At 36.5% G+C, this 21,970-nt stretch overlaps 3 protein-coding genes and 1 pseudogene across 4 annotated transcripts; 2 read left to right on the plus strand and 2 right to left on the minus strand.

Annotated features, from left to right (window-relative positions):
* Positions 1-4,859, minus strand: LOC120217597 (annotated as a pseudogene).
* On the minus strand, positions 3,406-21,601 carry LOC120217599. 2 transcript variants are annotated; one of them, XR_005525156.1, is made up of 5 exons: positions 21,179-21,601; positions 20,145-20,412; positions 14,081-14,090; positions 7,613-7,622; positions 3,406-3,419 (listed from the first exon to the last, which is right to left on the minus strand). XR_005525156.1 is itself a non-coding variant. In XM_039214686.1 (2 exons), exons 1-2 carry the CDS (start codon positions 21,459-21,461, stop codon positions 20,207-20,209), a joined length of 489 nt encoding a protein of 162 aa, XP_039070617.1. In that variant the 5' UTR covers positions 21,462-21,601; the 3' UTR covers positions 19,985-20,206. The 2 variants fall into 2 exon arrangements, 1 of the variants encoding a protein (XP_039070617.1); XM_039214686.1 differs by lacking the exons at positions 3,406-3,419; positions 7,613-7,622; positions 14,081-14,090 and having other exon boundaries at positions 19,985-20,412.
* LOC120217352 (glycosyltransferase BC10-like) lies at positions 17,363-18,326 on the plus strand. Its single transcript, XM_039214490.1, has 4 exons — positions 17,363-17,385; positions 17,484-17,625; positions 17,816-17,857; positions 18,093-18,326. The coding sequence occupies exons 1-4, from the start codon at positions 17,363-17,365 to the stop codon at positions 18,228-18,230; spliced, it is 345 nt and encodes a 114-aa protein (XP_039070421.1). The 3' UTR covers positions 18,231-18,326.
* LOC120217600 (S-type anion channel SLAH4-like) lies at positions 18,671-20,015 on the plus strand. Its single transcript, XM_039214687.1, has 3 exons — positions 18,671-18,866; positions 18,981-19,348; positions 19,426-20,015. Exons 2-3 carry the CDS (start codon positions 19,040-19,042, stop codon positions 19,708-19,710), a joined length of 594 nt encoding a protein of 197 aa, XP_039070618.1. The 5' UTR covers positions 18,671-18,866; positions 18,981-19,039; the 3' UTR covers positions 19,711-20,015.
* Positions 21,602-21,970: the final 369 nt, after the last annotated feature.

Consider the following 21,970-nt stretch of genomic DNA (forward strand, 5'->3'; position numbering starts at 1 on the left):
TACTCTGAATGAGCTACAGAAAACTTTATTTTTCTTATTGTAAAGATGCAAAACGTGAATGTGCATCATGATATCCAATAATACAACTGTGTGTTTGCATGTGTGAAATAATTGCAGAACCTTTTCTTTTCCATTTCTTGATTTTGATTCTCTCGTGGATCTTTTTCGCTTCAAGTTGTCTGCTCTTTTCGTCATCTCGAACCTAAGCATTTTGGCGAACATGGATCACGAGGTGTCAGTTTCAAGCTTCCGATCTCAACCCGACACTCAAGATGACATGTCGATAATCTCATGCTCTGGAGTTTTATACCCAATGCCCGAGTCATCGCTCGATCGCCTTTTGACTACGCTAGCCCTTTGCACTAACCTCACTAAAGCTTGCACAACCTCCGACATGGGGGGGCGAAACTCCGGTTCCGGCTGCATAGAAGAAAATTTCATAATTGGCAATTTTCTTTTCTTTTACCCTACAAAACTACTCATGTTAACTTAATCCAGACTGTCCAAAGCATTTGTAAATAGCTTTACCTGAACGCAGAGAGCGATGATATCAGCAAAGCGTGAGAGAGATTTCGCAGGGTACATGCCATTGAGCGCAGGATCTACCATTTTTGCCAGGGCATCTATATCATGTAGTTGAGGCGTGGCCCATCTGACGAGTGATTGCTCGGATCTCGGCCTTGAACTAAAAAATGCATAATACAGTCGTACACCTTATGAAATATTTGCTTGGGACAGAGAGACAAAGCATGTAACAATGCCAACTTCTAGAGATCATAATCTACTGGTTGGAAACCGGAAATGGAATTTTACCTGTCGAGTGGTTTTCCGACCAGTCAGTAGCTCCAACATCACCACCCCGAAACTGTATACATCACTCTTTACAGTATATACTCCGGACAGCGCAAACTCGGGAGCACTATAACCAAATGAACCAACCATCTGTGTTGAAACCTGCACAATATTAAATTGAACCAAAAAATAGTTAGGAGCTAGAATTAAACTTCTATTCAGACAGCGAGAGCGACTTTGTTTCTTACCTGACGTTCGGTATTTGGTGTAAGAGTAGCCAAGCCACGGTCCGACAAGTGAGGATTGAGCTCTTCATCAAGTAAGATGTTTGCGGACTTGAAATTTCTATGTACAACCGATGGCAAGCACACTTCGTGCAAGTATCTGACAACAACAGCTTCATCAGAAATGATCATATGCAACCAAGCAGACAAATACTCGCAACACGTATGAGATAGACTTGAGAAAACAATACACATATAACATACTCTAAAGCTCGGGCAGTGCCGAGTGCCACTCTAACACGTGCATTCCAACTTAGATTCCTACTACCATCGTCGGAAAAGTGCAGCATATCATGAAGACTACTATTGGTTCCTATATATTCATATACCAGAAGACGCTGTCCATGCTCTGCGCAGAATCCAACCAATGTAACAATATTGGGATGCCTCAACCGGGACATACTGGAAACGGCTTCTAGAAAATTGTCTTCCTCTTGTAATGATAATGCCGCGTTGTCAATTTTTTTAATAGCCATTGTCTACATCGAACAAGATTAAAGGAGTAAGTGATCATTCTGAAAATTCTTGCATTATGTCACAAGTTATCTGGCATGGGGTTCTTTTGCTTGAGAGAACTTCCATATTAAACATTTATTGTAGTTACCTTTCCGTTCGGAAACTCTGCCTTGTAAACACGACCGAGTGAGCCTTCACCGATGAGATATTCTTGACTAAAACTATTAGTTGCTGTTTGTAAAGAAGAGACCGTATATGATGTAGCAGTGATGGGCGACTTCATTCTGTTTAAAGATCCGTTTTTGGATATCCTCTCGACCGCTACTGGTTCTGCTGGTAGGGGTTTCAAATCTACGACGGCAACGACATTTTTCACCCTCTGTTCTTGCATCTCGGTATGTACTGCAAAGAAAGAAGCTGTCCATTGGTTACTCGAGTCTAATCATTAGAAACAGATTCAATTCCTAATGAATGTAGCACCACATTTTCAATGAGGATTATGCAATCAAATGTTGTAACAAAAGAAAACAGTTTTCTTAAGTACTCCTTGAAAACAGAAAAACGAAGCCGAAAACCTACCGTTACCGGTGCTAACCGAAAGATTTTCCCTTGAAGGTCTTGCACCGTTCACCTTTCCTTTGTTTCTGCGGATGCAGAAAATAAGAGCAAGTACTGCAAGGACAAGTAGTAAAAAAGAGCCAAGAACTATCCCTGCAATAATTCCAGCTGACAGTCCGTTATCAGAATCTGATGATTGACCATCAGAAGCCGGGGATGAACGAGCTCCAGATCGAGGATTTCGTTTATTATGAGATCCACCAGGTGGTGAAGGAGGTGCAGGCCCATCGGCAAAGGAGTTGCCATCGTATCTGTTTCAGTTTTTTTTACAAACAAATTTCAAATTTTGCACAAACTAGATTCAGAAAGCAATACTATATTGAGCCTTACATAAAAGTTGGGACTGAAAAAAGCTCTCGAGGAATCGATCCACTGACATGGTTCTTTGCAACATTTCTGTAACGAATCGAGGGTGCATAAGAACAGACTGAAAAAGAGTAAAAATCCAAGTGTGGTATGAGAGAAGTAACTTACAGAGTCGTCAAAGGTAAACCCGAAAGAACATTAAGCGAACCGGTAAATTGATTGTTCTGCAAATACCTGCCACAAATTCAGACAATGCATATCACTTGGTCAAGAAGCTGCACGAATATCACCAGTTTTCCGTTTCGTTTTTACTCTTAATGATGTAACACTTACAGTGTAGAAAGATTGCTCAATGAGCTAAATGACATAGGAAGATCCCCACTAAAATTGTTGAAGGAAAGATCCCTGCATTAACAAGGTACCCGAATTTACACCTATAACTAAAATCGAAAATTTAGGATTTGAACCAGGCATCAATAAGCGGAAGACTAAAGCAACAAGGAACAACTTAGAAACGATAATCATGTAAAGTTAAGTTCACTTACAAGGTCCCAAGCCTGGAAAGATTAGCAAAAACGTCTTCAACATACAGGGAAAGCGAATTACGGCTTACATTCCTGTAACCAACGATTTAGAATTACGTAATGAAAGAAAGTTCTGATTTGCTACTCGATTATGCGGTGAGTAAACAAAACATCACAGCTTCGAGACATGTTACTCACAGGTAAGTAAGACTAATCATACTAGAAATGGAATAAGGAAGATTCCCACTGAAGTTGTTACCAGCAAGATTCCTGCATCATCATGCAATAAACATCTTAAGATCAAGCAATTAAAGGAATGAAAACAACGGAAACAACCATGAATCAGAGAGTTACAGGCTCGTAAGATTCGGCGGCAACTGGTATGGGATCGTATCATGCATGTTGTTGTTACTCAAATCACTAAAAAAAAGCCAATGAACTAATTAGCTGATCAATAATGAGTTACAATCTGAATGAGAGATTAACGACGGATCAACATCGAAGAATTGGAGTAATCTTACAGTGTTCTCAATGACATAAGATTGGTGAGTAAGTATCCCATGGTTCCAGAAAGTCCTAACCCAGAAATATCACTGTTGTAAACAATAACAAGCACTCGTTAACCGAAACATAAACCGATCAAAACTACAAATTTCTGAAAAGATAAGTAGCTATATTCAAATATATATATATATATATATATATAAACTCCTACAGGGAAACGACGGCCGAGCCCTCGCAGGTAACCCCTTTCCATGACTCTCCACATGGATCATCACTATTAGCTTTCCAATTTGTTAACTGTGAAGGACTGTTCAATGAAGTGTACATAACCTGAAGTGCTTGAACTGTCCAAAAGAATCAAAGGAAACAACTTCATAAGACATCTCCAGGTTCCAAACATTAATGAATTAAATAAAGATTAGATTGAACTAATTGATTAAACCCTCCATTCAATGATCCCCTAGGAATAAAAGCAAATAGATTTTCCCTTAATTTTACTGACATTTTTTTTCTCGAGAAATAAACAACACAGCACAAAAGATTCAAGCTTTCCAAGCAAAAGAAAATGCAGAATAGTCAAAGATCTTATCTTTACTAATCTCACTCACATCTAAGCGTAAAAAGTAAAAAAAAAAAAAAAAGACTTAGCAACCACATCAAACAACCAAATCACCAATGCTAAACAATTAGAAAAAGAAAAAAACAAAATGGAAAACAAGAAATACCATCTGTAGGATCTGTGGTGCATTGAGCTGGAGTAGAAGCAAAGATCAAACCGAGTAAGACTAACTCGTTGAGCAGCAAACGAGTCATAGAAAGAGAAAAATGCCTGTTGCAGTAACCCATCGGTAGCTTCTTCTTTTTTTCTTTTTTGGTTATACTTTTTTTTGGGTTCTTTTAGTCTTGTAGTAGTTGTTGTTGCAGGTGATTTTGGGATCAGTTGAGGTGAAGCACATGATAGACAACCATAAGAATAGGCACTCAAAGCACAACTGGAGAAGAGGAAGAACAAGGAAGAAAATGAGGAGCAGCAATAGTTTTTGGAAGACTCAGTGATTCAAGACATCGCCATTAAAGCAAGAGAAAGAAAGAGAAAGAGAAAGAGATCCAAAGCTTGGGGGAAGCAGCCTAGTAATGAAGAGAGATTGTGTATTTTTATTACAAGGGTGTCGGTCAAAAATGGCACAAGAAGAGTGGGCAGTAAAATTTGGAGGAAAAATCAATACTTTTTAAATAGAATAAAATAAAAAACACACATAAAAAAATGGTTGGGTTTAGACAGAGTAGGCAAGCAAGGTATTGACATTTTCCCACTTGCCTCAGGTTCCTTTCACTGTCAAATTATAGGTTCGATCCTCTGCTTTTGTTCTTTAACTTTTAAAGACTGCTTTCAACACGTTTCAGTGTTGAGAATTGGAATTAAGTAAAGGAAAATCCTTTGCTTTTTCCTTTTCTTTTTCAAACTGCTTTGATATCTTTGTTTCCTGAAAATTGTTTAATTCAAATCTTGTGTTGGATCAATTCCTTTTGTTACTTGGTGAATACCAAATGTTTTACTCGTGAATTGAGTATGAAACTCGTCATGATTGTCATGTTCTGGACCCCTTTACCTTCATTTTCATAGCAGGTAGCTCTGAAAACCAATAAAAGCTTTGATAATACCACAGCTAAAATCAATCCTTTTCCATTCCAACAAAGGCTCATCTAGACATGTTAGATTACTGTTATAGTTGGGTTAATTTACATATAATCTTTACTTAGTATGAAGAAAGGAATATTTATTAATTAAATGATTAAAAATTATAAAATTTATATTCGAGTTCGGAAAATTTAAAGAAATGTGAAAAATATGATTGATAGTGAAAGGTGATTGGTTTGATGTTGGAAATGAACAATGTGAATATACAGTGATGTTCCAATTTTAGGGCATGGAAAGACACAGGCAGGAGGGACCAGACCAATAGAAAGAGCCTGGCTGACCCCCCCAAGCAAATTGAGACTTCGCTGTTCTTTGAAAATGACTAAAGTGTCCTTTTGTGAACTCATGAAATGGAAGACCTCCCCCTTTCTTTTTTTCTTTTTTGACTTTGGGGAGCTTTTTGAGGCGATTTTACCCCCACACCGTTTGTTTTTATTTTTACTCTTCTAACACCGTTCGACCAATATTTCCAAAACTAGCACCCTTTCTGCTGAGTTGGCAAAGGCGCGTCCCCGGGGGCGCGCTTTACCCGTGTTTCGCTGAGTTGGATGCCACGTGAAAGGCGCGTCCCCGGGGACGCGCCTTTGCCAACTCAGCAGACATTTTGTTTTATAATAAATAGTTTATTTATTATTATTATAAATTAATAATATTATTATGTAAAATGTTTCGATTATATTATGTAAAATGTTTCGATTATAATGTAAAAATTATAACTAATAATATTAAATATTATATAAATAATATATTAAATATATTTATGTATTTAAAAGTTAAAAAAATTTATTTAGGTGTACATACATTGACAAATTATATAAATGCAATAACATTAAATTATTAGAAATAAAAACATTCATTTAAAAACTTTAATTACATAAGAGTTAACGGTTATATGATAACAGAGCTGGACATTTTTTTCTATTGTGCCCGATGTTTCTACAATGCCCACATCGTTTTTGTTCTGTTGACTTCTCCCGAATATCCATATCACAATGTATTCTAGTAGATTTTGGACGACCTGAGTCCCTCAATAGCAATGGATCTGGGACAATTGTAAGCCAAGTTTGAATCTCATTTGGGTCTCTTTCGTTTCCTATGGGCGGAAACTCAAATTCATATACCTTGAAAACTTGTGAAAGTTGGTATACGGGATCAACATAATTTTTGTAGTCCAAATGCGAATGTGAGCAAGCAGCAATGACATGAGAGCATGGATATTTGAGTGCTTGAAAGAAACCACAATCGCACCTCTCTTGCAGATTAACTCTGAAAGAGTTAGCTTCAATCCCTTGCAGCGGACGTGGCATTTCGGTTACACGAAACAATTCACGGGTGCGAGAAAAATTTGTAACTAACATCCCATTTGATGTAGCCATTTTTTTTCTAAATCGGCTACTAGTCTTGGGTGGTAAATATGTCCGTTTTGCATCCAAGTAAGAGCTTGTCCACCGAGTTTTGCAAAGAGTTGACCCAAACGAAAATAAGTCGTTTTGACCAACGCCGTGACTGGTAAATGACGCGCCCCCTTTAAGGTTGAATTTATTGCTTCAGCCAAGTTTGTTGTCATATGACCATAGCGATACCCCCGTCATATGCATTTGTCCACATTTCTTTGCTGATGTCCATAATGTACTCGCACCCCTTCTTATTTTTGCCAAACAGCTCTTGTAGCATCGACTCAAACCTTTGAGGTAAGAGTTCGTAACATAAGTCATTAGGATATGTAATAGTTAATATGAAGTATAAATAAGTAATAAGAAATTGATAGAAAAATTGGGAAAAAGTAACATACCCATCCGCACGACTAAATGACGTTCATCGTTCTTCTTGTATTTTCCGTAATAGTTTGCAGCAATATGACGGACACAATAACGATGTTGAACATGTGGAGGTCTATACATTGTACCCAAAGAGTCCATTGCTGCTTTATCCCGGCTCCTCGGTCTGAAATAATGCATACTCGTTCCCTGGTGACAACATGTAAACGTAAATTTTTAAGGAAAAAAGCCCAAGACTCAGTGTCTTCTCCTTGAACGAGGGCAAACGCAACAGGAAGAATATTGCGGTTTCCATCTTGGACCACAGCCAATAATAAAACTTGCTTGTATTTCCCATACAAGAAAGTACCATCAATTTGGACAATTGGTTTACAGTACTTGACTGCATTAATACACTGGGGGTAAGTCCAAAAGACTCGGTAAAATTAGCAGCGATCGCGAACCATTCGATCATTCACGTAATGATGTTGAGTTTCGAACTCAACAATTGTCCCGGGATTAAGTCTTTGCACAACATGAAACCAACTGGGCAGCTCGTTGTAAGAGGAATCCCATTCGCCATGAAGTTTGCAAATGGCATTCTGTTTTGCCAACCACGCTTTTTTATATGAGACAGTGTACCCATATTGGGACTGTATAGCAGAAATCAACACTGCAACAGCTATATGAGAGCTTTGCTTCACAATGGGCATGATTGCTTGACAAATAATGTTGGAGTCCAAGTTGGGATGATCCTGGTTTATACTGTTGCACAACATGTATGAGGACCGTTGTATCTGGTTAGTTCCCATAAGTTGTTCTTCCTCTTCCTCTTTGATACAGGACCATCCATTGACATCCGTTGTGACGTTGGACGCAGTAGCAGACATATTTCTCCGTGTTAGATCGATCAACTCGGGACTGAACTGAGTTACGAATATTGTAACTCTTTATTGCCATCATTGCTTCCTCCTTCGATGCGAACTCCATTCCAATATGTAAATTACCGTCACTGATGATTGAAGTCCATAGTTTCCAACATCAGGAAGATCTGGAAATTCAGGCTCATACATTGCATCATAATCAGCCTCATACATATGTGCAGGAAGTTCGGCTGGTGTTGTATTTATCGGAACGTCATCCTCGTCATCATCAGAATGTACGTTAAACTGTGGTGAGTCAGGTTCAACGAATAATCCCGTTTCAGCACCATCTGCACCTGGCTCCGAAGAGGTTCTTTGGTGGAGATGAGGGTTCCTCCGATAATCCAATGTTGAGGTCAAATAAGTTCCCGCTTGCGTCCTCCCCTTGAACTTGAGGCCATTGTATCATGTGGGATGTGAATAGACTGTCGTCTCGTTGGCATTTCCATATGTAAGTCGAAAACATTGGCAGATGAATGTCTGCCCCTGAAGTAGAAGAGATGTTGCCATATGGATTATTGGTGAAGCCACGTGGGTTGAGATCACAAGCAGTTGCAGATGAATGCCTTATTGAACTTGATGGCATGGTATATGGCGTTGGATCCGCCATTAATGATGTGTAATCATTACAGATAAGTGTGTCGGGCTATCAACTTGATCAGTTTGATATGCAATGCCAAAGTGAGAGGAATATGAGAGACACGAGTTACACGAACCTCAATAAAAGTGGCATACATTTCAATAAGAGATTGTGAACTCCCCATATGAGCATCAACCATCATAGAAACATCATCATCGTTTGAAAGCTGAAATGATGTATACGTGAGCGGAAAAAGTTCAGTAGGAAATCTGTATTGAAGTGAAGATAGTCTTCTCTGGCCTGCTACACGAATCTTTAACGAAATTTTTATGATTAACTCCTCAATTGTGAGTTTCTCTTCAAGGTTAAGGGGATATAATGATCTGACTCAAAAACAACCCCCTCTTCAGCTTCCTTAATCTCATCATACAAAACAACAGCAGAAAGACGACTCATTTTCAGAGAATTTGAGAATTTAGAGTTTGGGAATTTGAGAATTTGAAAGATTGTGAACTGAAGTTTGTTTTGAAAGTTTATAATACGTTGCATATAATAGTTTCTATAATCGGTTCACTATTCACGTGAAGGCGCGTTCCCGGGGCGCGCTTCCATTATTTCGTCAGAGAATATTATCATTGCCCTATTATGTCATTCATGTCCCTCGGGGACACTAGATATATCAGTACCTACTATTTCACTATTCACGTGAAGGCGCGTTCCCGGGGGCGCGCCTTCCATTTCGTCAGAGAATATTATCATGCCCTATTATGTCATTCATGTCCCTCGGGGACACTAGATATATCAGTACCTATTATTTCACTATTCACGTGAAGGCGCGTTCCCGGGGACGCGCCTTCCATTATTTCGTCAGAGAATATTATCATTGCCCTATTATGTCACTCATGTCCCTCGGGGAATAACTTAAATTTAACTTCTTTGAATGTTCAACAAGTTAAGAATAACTTAAATTAAAACGTATGTGAAGTTTGAATAAATTAGATAAAATGTTATTGATAAATTGAATAAATGTGAAGTGATAAGTTGATTGTGACATTGAAATTGTATGGAATGATCATTGAAATGTGACATTGAATAAATTGCCAATTCACCCCCCTCTTGGTTGATTACGTCGATCGATGAACTCAAAATAAGTTGATTTAATGTATACGTTTTAATATATGTTAATGATAAAATCATATGTATGGAGTCCTTTAATTTCAATTTAAATATTGTGAACTATAATTGGAATATAACTTTTAATTTCGAATACAATTGGAATTAAGTTGAAATTTAATGTTAAATTTCGAATACTATAATTTATATTTTAAATTTAAATTTGAATAATATTATTTTATTTTATTTTAAATTTCGAAAAATATAATTTGTATTTTAAAAAACATTTATCAAACATTTAGTGTTAAATGTGAATAAAAAATAACATAAAAAAATATGTATGTAACAACCATGAAACATTTAAATAACATAACCAAATTACATAAAATTCTGAAATTTAATTATTTAAATAACATTAAATATAACTGGATCACCGATGTCGTCGTCTCGAATGAGTTCCACATGGCGGTGGTTGCCTATTTCGTGGAGGATTTCTTCGTGGAACGTGTTCTTCAGTCTCCTCATCTTCACTATCATCATCAGCAGCATTTTCATTTGGTGCATGCGCTGAAGGGGCTGTATAAAATAACGACCCTGGAGGAGTGCTAGTAACAATCCCACCGCTCCCGGGAACTGTGGAAACTGTGGAAACATTGGCATCGATGTATGTGATCCAGATGAAGATTGAGGTGTCTGCGGGAGAAGCACCACCAGCCAAATAGATGCATATGAAGCATATGCTGGATCATTAAAATAGTCGTATATGCACTCCATATGGTATAAAACCCTGCGGGTTAGGCATGTAACTGGCGGGCTAGGCATGTAACCTGGCGGGCTAGGCATGTAACCTGGCGGGCTAGGAATGTAACCCTGCGGGCTCGGAATGTAACCCTGCGGAGATGGCATATAAACTGGTGGGCTTGGCATATGAAGTGGAGGGCTGGGCATGTACCCCTGCGGCATCGACGAATAAGGATGTTGTGGTGGGACTGATGCAGAACCGTAGCGCCTTCTCTCCGTCCACGCGTCGGGGGACGATGATATTGAGACGGTTGACGTCTTTCTCGGCGCTAGGAATGTTAACCCCTCGTGCTTCCGCCGAAAGTAGAAACGGCTTCCCATTTTCATTAAACCAGTCCATATAGTTATCCGTAAATGACCAGTTTCAGCGTAATATTGTCGAGGGGCCAACAGTGTATATCGGTTCTCCCAAAGCGCAATCCAATCTCTGTGTCTCACACCCAGTTAACATCTTCTTTCCCCGTCTATCTATGTTATGCACGTCGTCTAAATTTCTAGGAGCTTCAGGAAATATGCGTACAACCATACTGACGGAGCACGCGATCAACTGGATGCCACTCAATAATAGCATAACATATAAGAGGTAACCGATATCCATACCTCTAATGACCCTCTAAGGTGGGGTGGGATGCAAGCTTTCACTTCATCGCTCGCATAAGGTATCCACTGAAACTGAAATATAAATATACAATTCAAAAATAAAATATTCTAATTATATCTAACTTTTAAATTAATATTAATAATTAACAAATTTAAAAACATACCTCAGACCCAGCTTTCGTATCAATAAGTAAACGAATTTCCTCTAAAACAGTAGGTATACTTTTATGGTCCTTTTTTTCATCGACCACCTATGAAATAATATAAACTAAATATCACCCTATTTAATTGAAAATATTTAAATCAAAATTTAGTTCGAAAATTACCTCAACAATAAGGGGATACTATGGTTCATTCACGATCGGCATAAGAAGGCATGCGGAACCACGCCATGATTGTAGAAGCAGACATCCACCGATAGCAGTTTTCTTATAATCGTCGCCCGACACATTTCTCTAAAGAGAAATGCCAAAACTGCAGCACCCCAACTATATCTTCCAGCTTCATCAAAATCGATCAGATGCCGCAACCACATACATGCACCTGGTTGCGAGATTTGTCGGGCATCAATATTCCTCCAATTATTCGTAGAAATATGCCCGAGCACATGCCTTGCTTGATCCTCTGAAGCATTTTCATTTAAAAACCTCAAAATTAGCTTTCAACCAAGATAAGCTATTCTACCTCCATTAAACTCTGGCGGAGCAGCTCCAAGATAATCAATGCACATTGATTGCCAATCACCATCCGCCATACCACACATCATATTTCCGTCGACGGGAACCCCAGATGCATAGAGACATCCTCCAACGTAATTGTTGCCTCTCCACATGGAAGGTGAAAAGTGTGTGTCTCGGGCCTCCACCTCAATCAGTGCAGAAATTAGGACAGGTTCGAGTTTGCAACCGCCTATAATTGTTGCAATATACCCGAACCCAGCAGAAGCCAAATGATGGCAAAATACGTTCCGGTGGGTAGGGATTTTTAATAAAAGTTTCTAAAATACGATCAGCATCCTAATAATATATTATAAAAAGGATCAGATCCTAAATAATATATATTATAAAAAGTAAAAATTAATATAAATTCATAATAACTTTAAATAAAATAAATTTAAATATTAACATTATAAAAAATATTACCATATCGCTAAAATGTCTGGAGATATGATCATTATCCAATCGCAACAGCATTTCGTTTTCCATTATAACTGTAGACAAAACAATATAATTAGCAAAAAATTAATAATTCTAAATAAATAATAATTATATAAATATTATTTTAATAATAAAATAAATTTACATAAATATATTAATATAAAAATAATAACTATTTAAAAAAATACTAACATAAATAAATTCTTACCACTAATAACAAATTTAAAACTCAAATAGTTGGAGAATTTGAGTTATATAAGAGAGGAGAAGATGATTTTGGTGTGAAGAATGAGTGAGGGTTGAGGGGGTTTATATAGGGAGGGGAGGGGGGTAGTTAGGAAAAACGGATGGGGGCATTAATGACATTTATGGAAGGCGCGTCCCCGGGGATGCGCCTTCCACACGTGTCTGCTGATATGGCAAAGGCGTCCCCGGGGACGCGCCTTTCACACGTGGCATCCAACTCAGCGAAAACACGGGTAAAGCGCGCCCCCGGGGACGCGCCTTTGCCAACTCAGCAGAAAGGGTGCTAGTTTTGGAAATATTGGTCGAACGGTGTTAGAAAAGTAAAAATAAAAATAAACGGTGTCAATGGGGTAAAAAAGCCGCTTTTTGAATCACCTTTTATGGGCGTTGATGATTGAAAGGAACCTCCAGCTATTTCAGTTTTGGCTTTTCCAATAATAATTCATCAATAAATTAGTATTAAATAAAATTAAATGAATTAATCATTGACCTTGTTAGAGACAGACCTAAAATTTGATATTAAGGTATAAAATTTTAAATATTTGACAATATAAAATTAGATTATAAAAAAGGCTTAAACAATAAGAATTTGAAGATTTTAAGATATAATTGTCTTTTGGATGAATATTTGACACGAACTATATTAATTCCGATGAACTTGATTTTAAAAAAAAAATTGAGTTTGAGTCGAATTAAATTTAAATTTATGGTGAAAATATTTGACCCGACTATGAATAATAGTATAATCATTCTTTATATATTTGAAGATAATTACTATTATACCTATCTATTTATATTTTTTTAGTTAGGTCTCTATTTTATTTAATAAAAATAAGAAATATATATATTAGATCGAATCAGATACAAATTTCTACCTTCAAAGTCGAATTGAATTTTAAGTAGGATAAATCTTCGTTAAATCTAGATTGAGTTAACTGATAAATAAAAGAGGATTGTATTCAAATTATATTCGAATAGATCAAAAAAATTCGATCTGATCCTTGACCACTCTTCGGTCCACCCCTGGATCTTAAAAAAATTGCATTATTTCAAGAAAAACTAAAGAAAGATATCATCTGATACTATTTCTATTTTTTTATATAGATAAATGCATCTTTTTTTATCCAGAAAAACAAATACTACAATGAATACATAATCTCCCAAAGAATTACTAACAGCAGCCAAGCCACTCAAAACAAACAAAAACCCAGTTCCATAACAATCTTATGGAAAATCCTATAATAATCTCCAAGCAGTACTCAAATGACTGTTGACAGAATCAATCTTATGAATAACCTTCCCATGCAAGCGCCATCGAACCATGAATAGGAAGCTTACTGTTTGATTTGGTGCTTGATAGAAGTTATTTTTGCAGTTTGCATTGTTAAATTATCAATGTCTACGACGTAGCATGAATAGGAAGCTTATTGTCCGCAATATATAAATATATACGGTTTAAAACAAACTGGGTTAGGTCAGATTTTATCAATATGATCTGATTTGAAAAATATATTCTTACACAAAAATTTAATCTGAGTTTTAAGGAGATCCTATTAAAACTAAATTTTTGAAGTAAAAATTCATATCCGATCTAATATGCATATAACAAATTATTTTTGCTATTATTTCTAAATATGTAGAAAAAAGTTATATAATTATCTCGTGTAAGGTTGAATCAAAGATTTTTCACCATAAAATTGAACCAGATCTCATGTTTTGCAAAACCAATTTTGCCCCGAATTTTATATAAATATCTCGCGTCGTGTTAAGTTGAGTTGAATCTAAATCCATTGGATTCTGATCAGATTATCATCCTTATACCCGCATATGAGAACATAGACAAACACACGGTTTTATATTAGAAGGTACGGATTTTTAAGATGATATATTAAAATTTTAAGAATATAAATAAAAATATAAAAATACTTAAATTAAATAAAAATCTAGAATTTCGAAAGAAACAAAAATACGACTGCTGTCAACCCTCTTCGAGCCATCTCAATATGGGAAGAAGCAAAGAATGCAAGCGGTGGTCAAATTATGTGTACTTCGTATGTTTGTCATCTTCTAGAATTATAAGTAAGATACATGGATTACAAGTAGACTCACATGAGGATCATATTATTGTATAAGGTAAATAAAAGCTGGCCATTGGATTATAAAATTAAGGTTCTTCTGAAAGCAGGTTTCATGCATCTGATTAGGACCAATTTAGTACCCTTCTCCATTGGGGTTTTGTCTGAAATTTTAAAGCTTTTTGAAACTAAAACAACACTGATTATGTTGTTGCGTGTTTCGCATTAAGGTTGTACAAGAACAACTTTTGAGTGCAAAAATTTACACCTATAACTAGGGATAGATTGAGTGAAGTAGATGGGATGTCGCGTATTTCAAAATCATATATTTTAGATTTTTTTTAATTTGTTTTTGGAAGTTTGATTTTATCTCCTTAAAATTTTATAAATTCACTCGGTCTTAACATAAAATTATACGTTCGTCCTTGTAGACTACAACAATTATCGGCTCGTATTTATATTAATATATGTCTCTAACACATAAATACATATGTTTTTAGGTAAAATAAATTTATTTTATTCTAATTTATATTTTATTCAATTTATTTTTATATATTTTTTTTATTTCCTATTTTGAAATTATCGACAACTGCCGACGAATTTTATAACCAATACATGGGGATGATATTGCATCTGAATCTGGCGGATTTTGTTCTAAAATGATAGGATCTTTTTTAAATTTGAGTTCGAGTTAGATTGAGACGAATTTTTTTAAAGGATAAGATTGAGTCTGATTGATTTAAGGTTGGGGTAAAAATATTTGATTCGAGATAATAGTATAATCTTTTTTATACATTTATGGATAATTGTAATAATATCTCTATATGTTTTTTTAATTAGGTCACTATTTTAACTAATTAAAATAAGAATTATACATATTTGTCTCTGATTGAGTGTGCGAGTTTCGATTAAGGTAAAACCTCCTTAAAATCCAATCAGTTCATATATGAGTAAAAAGGAAAAAACAATTACCTAGATCATATTTGAGTCGTCAAAAATCTGATCCGATCCACCTCATGTCCTTCCCTGCTAATACTCGGCATCTACGTTGGAAATTACACTTCCGGCTAAAATGGGCTTCATATATATATATTAGAAAAAGAGAACAACCTAACAGTCGTTAGCCCATAAATTTCTTTACAAAATCAAATGTTACGGCCCAAGTTAAAAGAAGCAATCAGTTTATCCCTATCTCGATTCTATTTCCTCTTCGACCAGTTCCTCGCACTCTTCTTTTGCTCTCTTATTGCGGTAGCAGTGGGTCACTTAACATGTAGAACTGTTTATATAGCGCCATTGAACATTTCTTCATGTATTTTCTTTTGAATGCTGATTTATTGGATGAAAAATGAGTGTCTTCTTGAATGTTTTACTCGGGATTGCTATTATTGTATTAATTCTGATTGTTTTGGGCTAGAATAGGACCGAATCTATCATATATAGAACCTAAACATAAAGATTGCTCGTCTTTCAGATACTATTCCCAAATTGTGCTGGGGTAATACTGTTGTGATGGCTGAAAGCTTCTGTAGAGATGCAGTAAGAGTTTAAGACAAATAGGTTGTGAAGCCTGTAAGCGATTTATTTAGTTTAGTTTGTCTCCGTAATGAGGTAGAACAGAGATGAATAAGGGTGAGATGGTTTTATCGAAGGTTGTATTCCGTCTCTCGATTATAGTCGATAGATTTTATAGTGACTCTTTATGCAGTTGTCAATAGTAGGATCATCCTGACTATATGTAAACTACTGGAATTGAAGGAGTCCATCGATTTTTAGGAAGAACTTGGAGGCTGATTGTTGGCACACCATTGCATCATGCTGCTTTCAGAGATGGAACAGTGGTTGCTGATGAGGAACCTACAACGGAACAGCTTCGTGCACTTCATAAATGCATAGCTAAGGTCATATCTACACTTCGGTTTTTATCATCTGGACATCTGATTAACTGTGTAAATGTTGCATTATCTGCAAAGAAGTATGCTCTTAATGTGCAATTCATTATGCCTTTATGTTCACAAATTTCTCCAGATCGGATCATGTTTTTTCAGTTTGATCCAAACGTGTATTTTATCAATTTAAGAGTGCACAAGTAACATGAGTATTGAAACCTAAGATTCCTGGTTTGCTCTCCTGACAGATGATTGGTTATGTTTTTTTAACTAGTTGACAGATGAAATTGAAGGAACAAGGTTCAATACTGGAATTTCTGCAATGATGGAGTTCATTACTGCAGCATATAAGGTTTTATTCTTTGAGCAAATGCCGCTCGACATTTTCTCTTTAGCTATACATACGACAGATCCGTATACTGATTTTGCCTTGTTGCTTTCGCCTTATGCACCCACATTACAAATTATTATAGCTACAGAGGTCACCTTCGGAAGTTATTAACTTTTTGTCCATCAAGACTTCTAGATAAAAGAATATTGGAACTTTCAAGGAACCTATATTCTTCAGGTACATGAGCATCCCGAATCAAGTACAGTGCATAAATTAAACTTCTGACAGGCTCATATGATCTACCAAAGCGAAATTCAAAATCTAACAATCAGATCTTTTTAACCTATCGACTTATGAGTAGTCATAGACTTTATGATTGACACTATGAACAAGGGCCACTACAAATACCTTTCCTCCATGATCGAGGAGGGGGACGACACCACTTCACCTCCTCTACTTCCATATTCTTCCTTATAAGTTCATTTGTCACAAAGAAACACCGGTCAATGATCATTATTTCATCGACCACGATTCCTTATCCAAATTAAAAACAATAAATCACTTAATGCCGACAAAATAAACTTATTTCCATAAACTAAAATTCATATAAAAGAGTACAGAGGCGGATGTTTCATGTATGAAATCATACAACACGAGCTCTGAAGTTTGAAAATTGAAATGCCTATTTTGTTGTTTGGGTAAACTATATGGATGATCTCTTATGTATTCGGTCCGTTCGATTTTAATCATTAGTTTGATTATGTTATCGATCTATTCGATTTTAGTCCTTTGACCGTTAACTACCGTTAAATTAAACTTCTGTTAAAGGATTAATGAGTTAAAGACTGAAGGAATAAAAACAAACGGACCAATAACGCAAGGGATCAAAACCATTCTTTTGTTAAGGAGCCATGCCGAAGTCGTCGTAGATGATGAGGTTTTTCTTCCGGTCTTTAAGAAATTCTGCAAGGTGTGCTGTTGATTATAGCATGTTATGTGTTTACTTTCCATCAATTTTCTCCTCATTGTTGTAAAATATTCCTATCCACAAATTATGTCTTTTTAGAGATATCCCCCCTTTATTTGGCATGTTGCTAGGATAAGATATTGGATCATATGGAATGGCAATCTGAAACTTAAATTTACTTATTGGTTTGCAGCGACGCCCTCCTGTGGACACCGGTAAAGGAAGGCTGAATATTGTAAGAGTTCAATTCCCAAAATGAATGCAATGATGTTGATTAATAGGAGCCTTTTTATCAGTTTTGATAGTCGATTCAGGGGCTATAACATTGATTTAGTAGTGAGATCTTATTCCCATAGGTGTCATATTTTCTAGTGTTTTGCAAATACAGTCCAGTGTTCTTTCAGATATTGAATTGTGACCGAGAATCCGCTTTCTTCAATGTGATTGATGACTTACTTTTGACTGTGCAGAAACTTCAAAAACAGCATAATTGTATCCCAGATGAACATTACGTGCCAACATTGTTTGCGGTAAGAATGAATCAGTATATCTCATTCTTGCATGTTCTCTTTTCCCGAACTATTTTCTGGGTTTTCTTTGCTTTCTAATGGTTATCCTCTAACCATATTCTTGATAAGTGAAATTAATCTCTTCAATTTTTGTAATTCGTACATGATTTTTATGAATGTGTTACATTTGAAATCAATGTGTTCTACTTTATGCATTTGCTTTTTGATAGTCATATTCTGATCTTTATGTTGCTCAGTTTTGCATAGTTCTTTATTGTCTAAATTGACATATTTTCATGGTCCATTAATCCACACCTTGTATCTCAACAATTCCAACTACTCTGATTATTCGAACAGGACATCGACCATATATACTACGAGAGTGAATCCCGGACAGAGTGGTGTCGAGTTAACTCTACATTCGTTCCTTGCTTTTTATTCACCAGGAAGTTCTCAAGGGGAGCTGCCATGCGCCTTTTGAGTGAGGGTATTTTAGGATAAGCCTTTCTCTTGGAAGCCAAGCTTTGTTATGAAAGATTCTGATCCGACCAGATGGGGTTTCTCCGGATGTCTTCTCGCATGTTTTTGGCAAGGTCCCACCAACAGTTTGTTTGCTGCTATGGTGTCTGGCTGTTTTAACACAGGTTTCACCGTCTTTCGTGTACGTTCTCCGGTGTACTTTCACTTTCAGTTGGTTAAGGCGGAGTCCTTGCACCGTAGCGGAGTTAACTATCTGTATGCTCCTTGGATCTCATGGCTTGTTTTGCTTCAATCTGCACCGGTTCTCCCTCCGAATACTAGCTTTCTTTCTCTGATTCTCTGTTAGACCTTTATTGTTTCCTTTGGCAGTGCTCGATATTAAGATATACGGACAATGGTTCACGACGGAGAAACGGTTTCTGTTGGTAATGGCAAACCCGACTAGCCAGATATCGGTGATTGGGAACTTGGTCACAGCTAGAGCTGCAGCGGAGATGGGGTGGAAAGAGAGTACTGTTTGTATGTGGTCACTTGGTATAGTTCACTATTTGGTACTCTTTGTTACTCTCTATCAACGCTTGTCAGGTCCGAATTCCCTTCCAGTGATTTTACGACCAACGTTCTTCTTGTTCTTTGCTGCTCCGAGCATGGCTAGTTTTGCTTGGAACTCCATTTCAGGAGCTTTCGACAACACATCGAAGATGTTTTTCTTCTCCTTGTTCCTCTTCATTTCTCTGGTAAATTCACCGCAAACAACTTTAAACACACACACACGTATATATGTAATGATTTTTACAGTGGTTGATTTTTAAAGGGGTGCAGGCCATTTCTTTTCCAGAAATCTATGAGGAAATTCAATGTTGCATGGTGGGCATACTCGTTCCCATTAACCTTCATTGCCTTGGCTGCTGTTCAATACGCACAAGAGGTGAAATCTCATGTTGCAACTTTGCTAATGCTTGTGTTATCAGTAATGTCTCTTCTGGCTTGGCTTAACGATGCTCACTGCTGCCAACGCCGATCAGCTATTGCACAACACGATGATCCCATGCTGTGTTTTTCAATAACTTTGAAATCAGCTGCTCGAGTCCCGAAATAAATCCAATTCACTTGAACATGAATATTTTTTTTGGCTTAACGATGCTCACTGCTGCCAACGCCGACCAGCTATTGCACAACACGATGATCCATGCTGTGTTTTTCAATAACTTTGAAATCAGCTGCTCGAGTCCCGAAATAAATCCAATTCACTTGTACATGAATACGGTATTGAATACAAGTATGTGTCTGACAGGAATATAAAGATTTCCCATGTATTTTAGAAGATATTTGAAGGATCATATTCTGAAAACAATATTCGAATGTAACTCGAGTATCAAACATTTTGTTCGGATCAAATATCAAAACTCATCCATTGATTCATTCAACATATTACTCTGTTCGGCATAATTCATGAACTGAAACTAAACTGCAACAAACAAACTCCATTACAAGACTCCTGCGGAAACTTTATTTGAAAAAAGCTAATGAAACTGCAAGAGATGCTCAAATTCCTTTGGTATTTCGTTCTTCTTACCACTTGCATGTGACAAGCTCTAGTCAGATTCCAGCTGCCTAATCCTTGCCCTCAGAGTGGCTATTTCTTCCTGCAAGGCTGTAACTTTGTCTGTTCCCGACCGACCTGCATCTTCAAATCCCTGACCTTGTTTCTTGGCAGTCTCCATCGTCTTCCTTCTTATACGGAGTTCTTTAATATAATGGTGTAATTTGTCTATAATATATGCATGGAACAGCAACCCCCCTGCAAAAAAAATGTTAACCCACCATTACAAACACAAAGTTCATCAGACCTAAAGGAAGTCAGAGACTGCCCCAATCAAGTTCAAGCTGAATTATGAAGCCTACAATCTACATCACTCGAACTCGGGTGCGAGTGTCGAATACGAGTATTTATCCAACACGGATATAGTTAGATTTTTTAAAGTTTTTCCATGTATTTGGAGCTCATATCCTAATAACCATACAGCCTACAATGGCAACTTTTGGGAATTAATATGAGAAGTAAATAACCATAACATCAAGAAAAACAATGTATACATTTTGGAAATTGGATAAAAATTAAAAGGGTGTTTAGTCTTGGAATTTAGAACCAGGATTCTTTTTAGAACAAATCGGTCAGGTACGAGGAATGAAATTCAAATCTCCACTTATATGAAATGTAATTCAATAGAGCAATCTTCTCCATTTCATTTAGCAGTAGCGGAATATAATTTATCAGAACGTAAACCATTGTCTGTTTTACTCAATAACTTAAAAATAAACTATATGTAAGTGTTAATGAATGGGATAGCTAGCATTCTCTGATTGAGATTGTACAAATTGATTCGAAAATCAATTGAGAGAGCCATTTTTGGTAACAAAGTTCAAACAATAAGCTCAATCATAATAATTTCGAAATTAATTCAGAATTTCATATGACATTACACAAAACACATTGAAATCCCGAATATAAGTGAATTTTAGGGTTAGGGTTCCAATAAATTCGAAGTGAGAAAGAATTAAATTACCCATGAGAGTAGTTTCGAGGAGGTTTTTGGCCATGAGAATCTCGTCGGTCTGAGAAACGTTTCCATCCTCGATCCAACGCTTCTTGATCATCATCATGCTGTAAACGTACGACAACATCACAACGGCCACTGTTCCGGCCACCGTCTTCACTACCACCGGACCACTTCCCCTCTTGACCCGATCCAGAATCAGCAATATCAGCTTCCTTAACGGAGTTTTGAAGGATAATGAGACGATCACCACCATCTCTACGAATATAACAATAAACAACAACTGGAACATCTTTAAACGCTATTTCCTTTTACTGGAAACCCACAAAAGGATCAAAATTAAGAGCGTAAAGCAAGCTTCTTCTTTTTTTCAGTAACAATGGAACCCAACACCGTAAAGCACAAATCAGATCAGTTTTTCAATAATGAAGGAGGACCGCGGTTCTCGTGAGCATCGTAGAATTTTATGTTAAAGGTTTTTGGGTTATTTTCTACAAGGTCCCTTATATTTTTTCCTTTTATTATTTTGACTCAAACATTAAAAGTTCTGATCAATTTATGTCACATCGATATATGACATTTTCTATCAAAAGCGTCTTTTGAAAATACGTTTAACATAATTTTTTAAAGCGTACATGACTCAAATGACCATTTTACTATAAGATCAGTATGGATATAACCACTATGTTTTTAATTTTAGAAATATAATCCTATAAAAATTTAAGTGGTTTTAATTATAAATTTAATATAATTACATATTTGATCTTTAATATTTATTCATTCAATTAATTTGGTCTTAAT

Source organism: Hibiscus syriacus, unplaced genomic scaffold (assembly GCF_006381635.1).
Source record: "Hibiscus syriacus cultivar Baekdansim isolate YM2019G1 unplaced genomic scaffold, ASM638163v2 tig00110187_pilon, whole genome shotgun sequence".
Taxonomy (NCBI): Eukaryota; Viridiplantae; Streptophyta; class Magnoliopsida; order Malvales; family Malvaceae; genus Hibiscus; species Hibiscus syriacus.

Coding starts and splice junctions, on each gene's coding strand:
- LOC120217352 (XM_039214490.1), top strand. CDS start 17,363: ATGGATGATCTCTTATGTATTCG. Junction 17,386..17,483: donor GATGATCTCTTATGTATTCG/GTCCGTTCGATT, acceptor CTTCTGTTAAAG/GATTAATGAGTTAAAGACTG. Junction 17,626..17,815: donor TCTTTAAGAAATTCTGCAAG/GTGTGCTGTTGA, acceptor ATTGGTTTGCAG/CGACGCCCTCCTGTGGACAC.
- LOC120217600 (XM_039214687.1), top strand. CDS start 19,040: ATGGCAAACCCGACTAGCCAGATATCGGTGATTGGGAACTTGGTCACA. Junction 19,349..19,425: donor TGTTCCTCTTCATTTCTCTG/GTAAATTCACCG, acceptor TGATTTTTAAAG/GGGTGCAGGCCATTTCTTTT.
- LOC120217599 (XM_039214686.1), bottom strand. CDS start 21,461: ATGTTCCAGTTGTTGTTTATTGTTATATTCGTAGAGATGGTGGTGATC. Junction 20,413..21,178: donor CCTCGAAACTACTCTCATGG/GTAATTTAATTC, acceptor TTTTTTTTGCAG/GGGGGTTGCTGTTCCATGCA.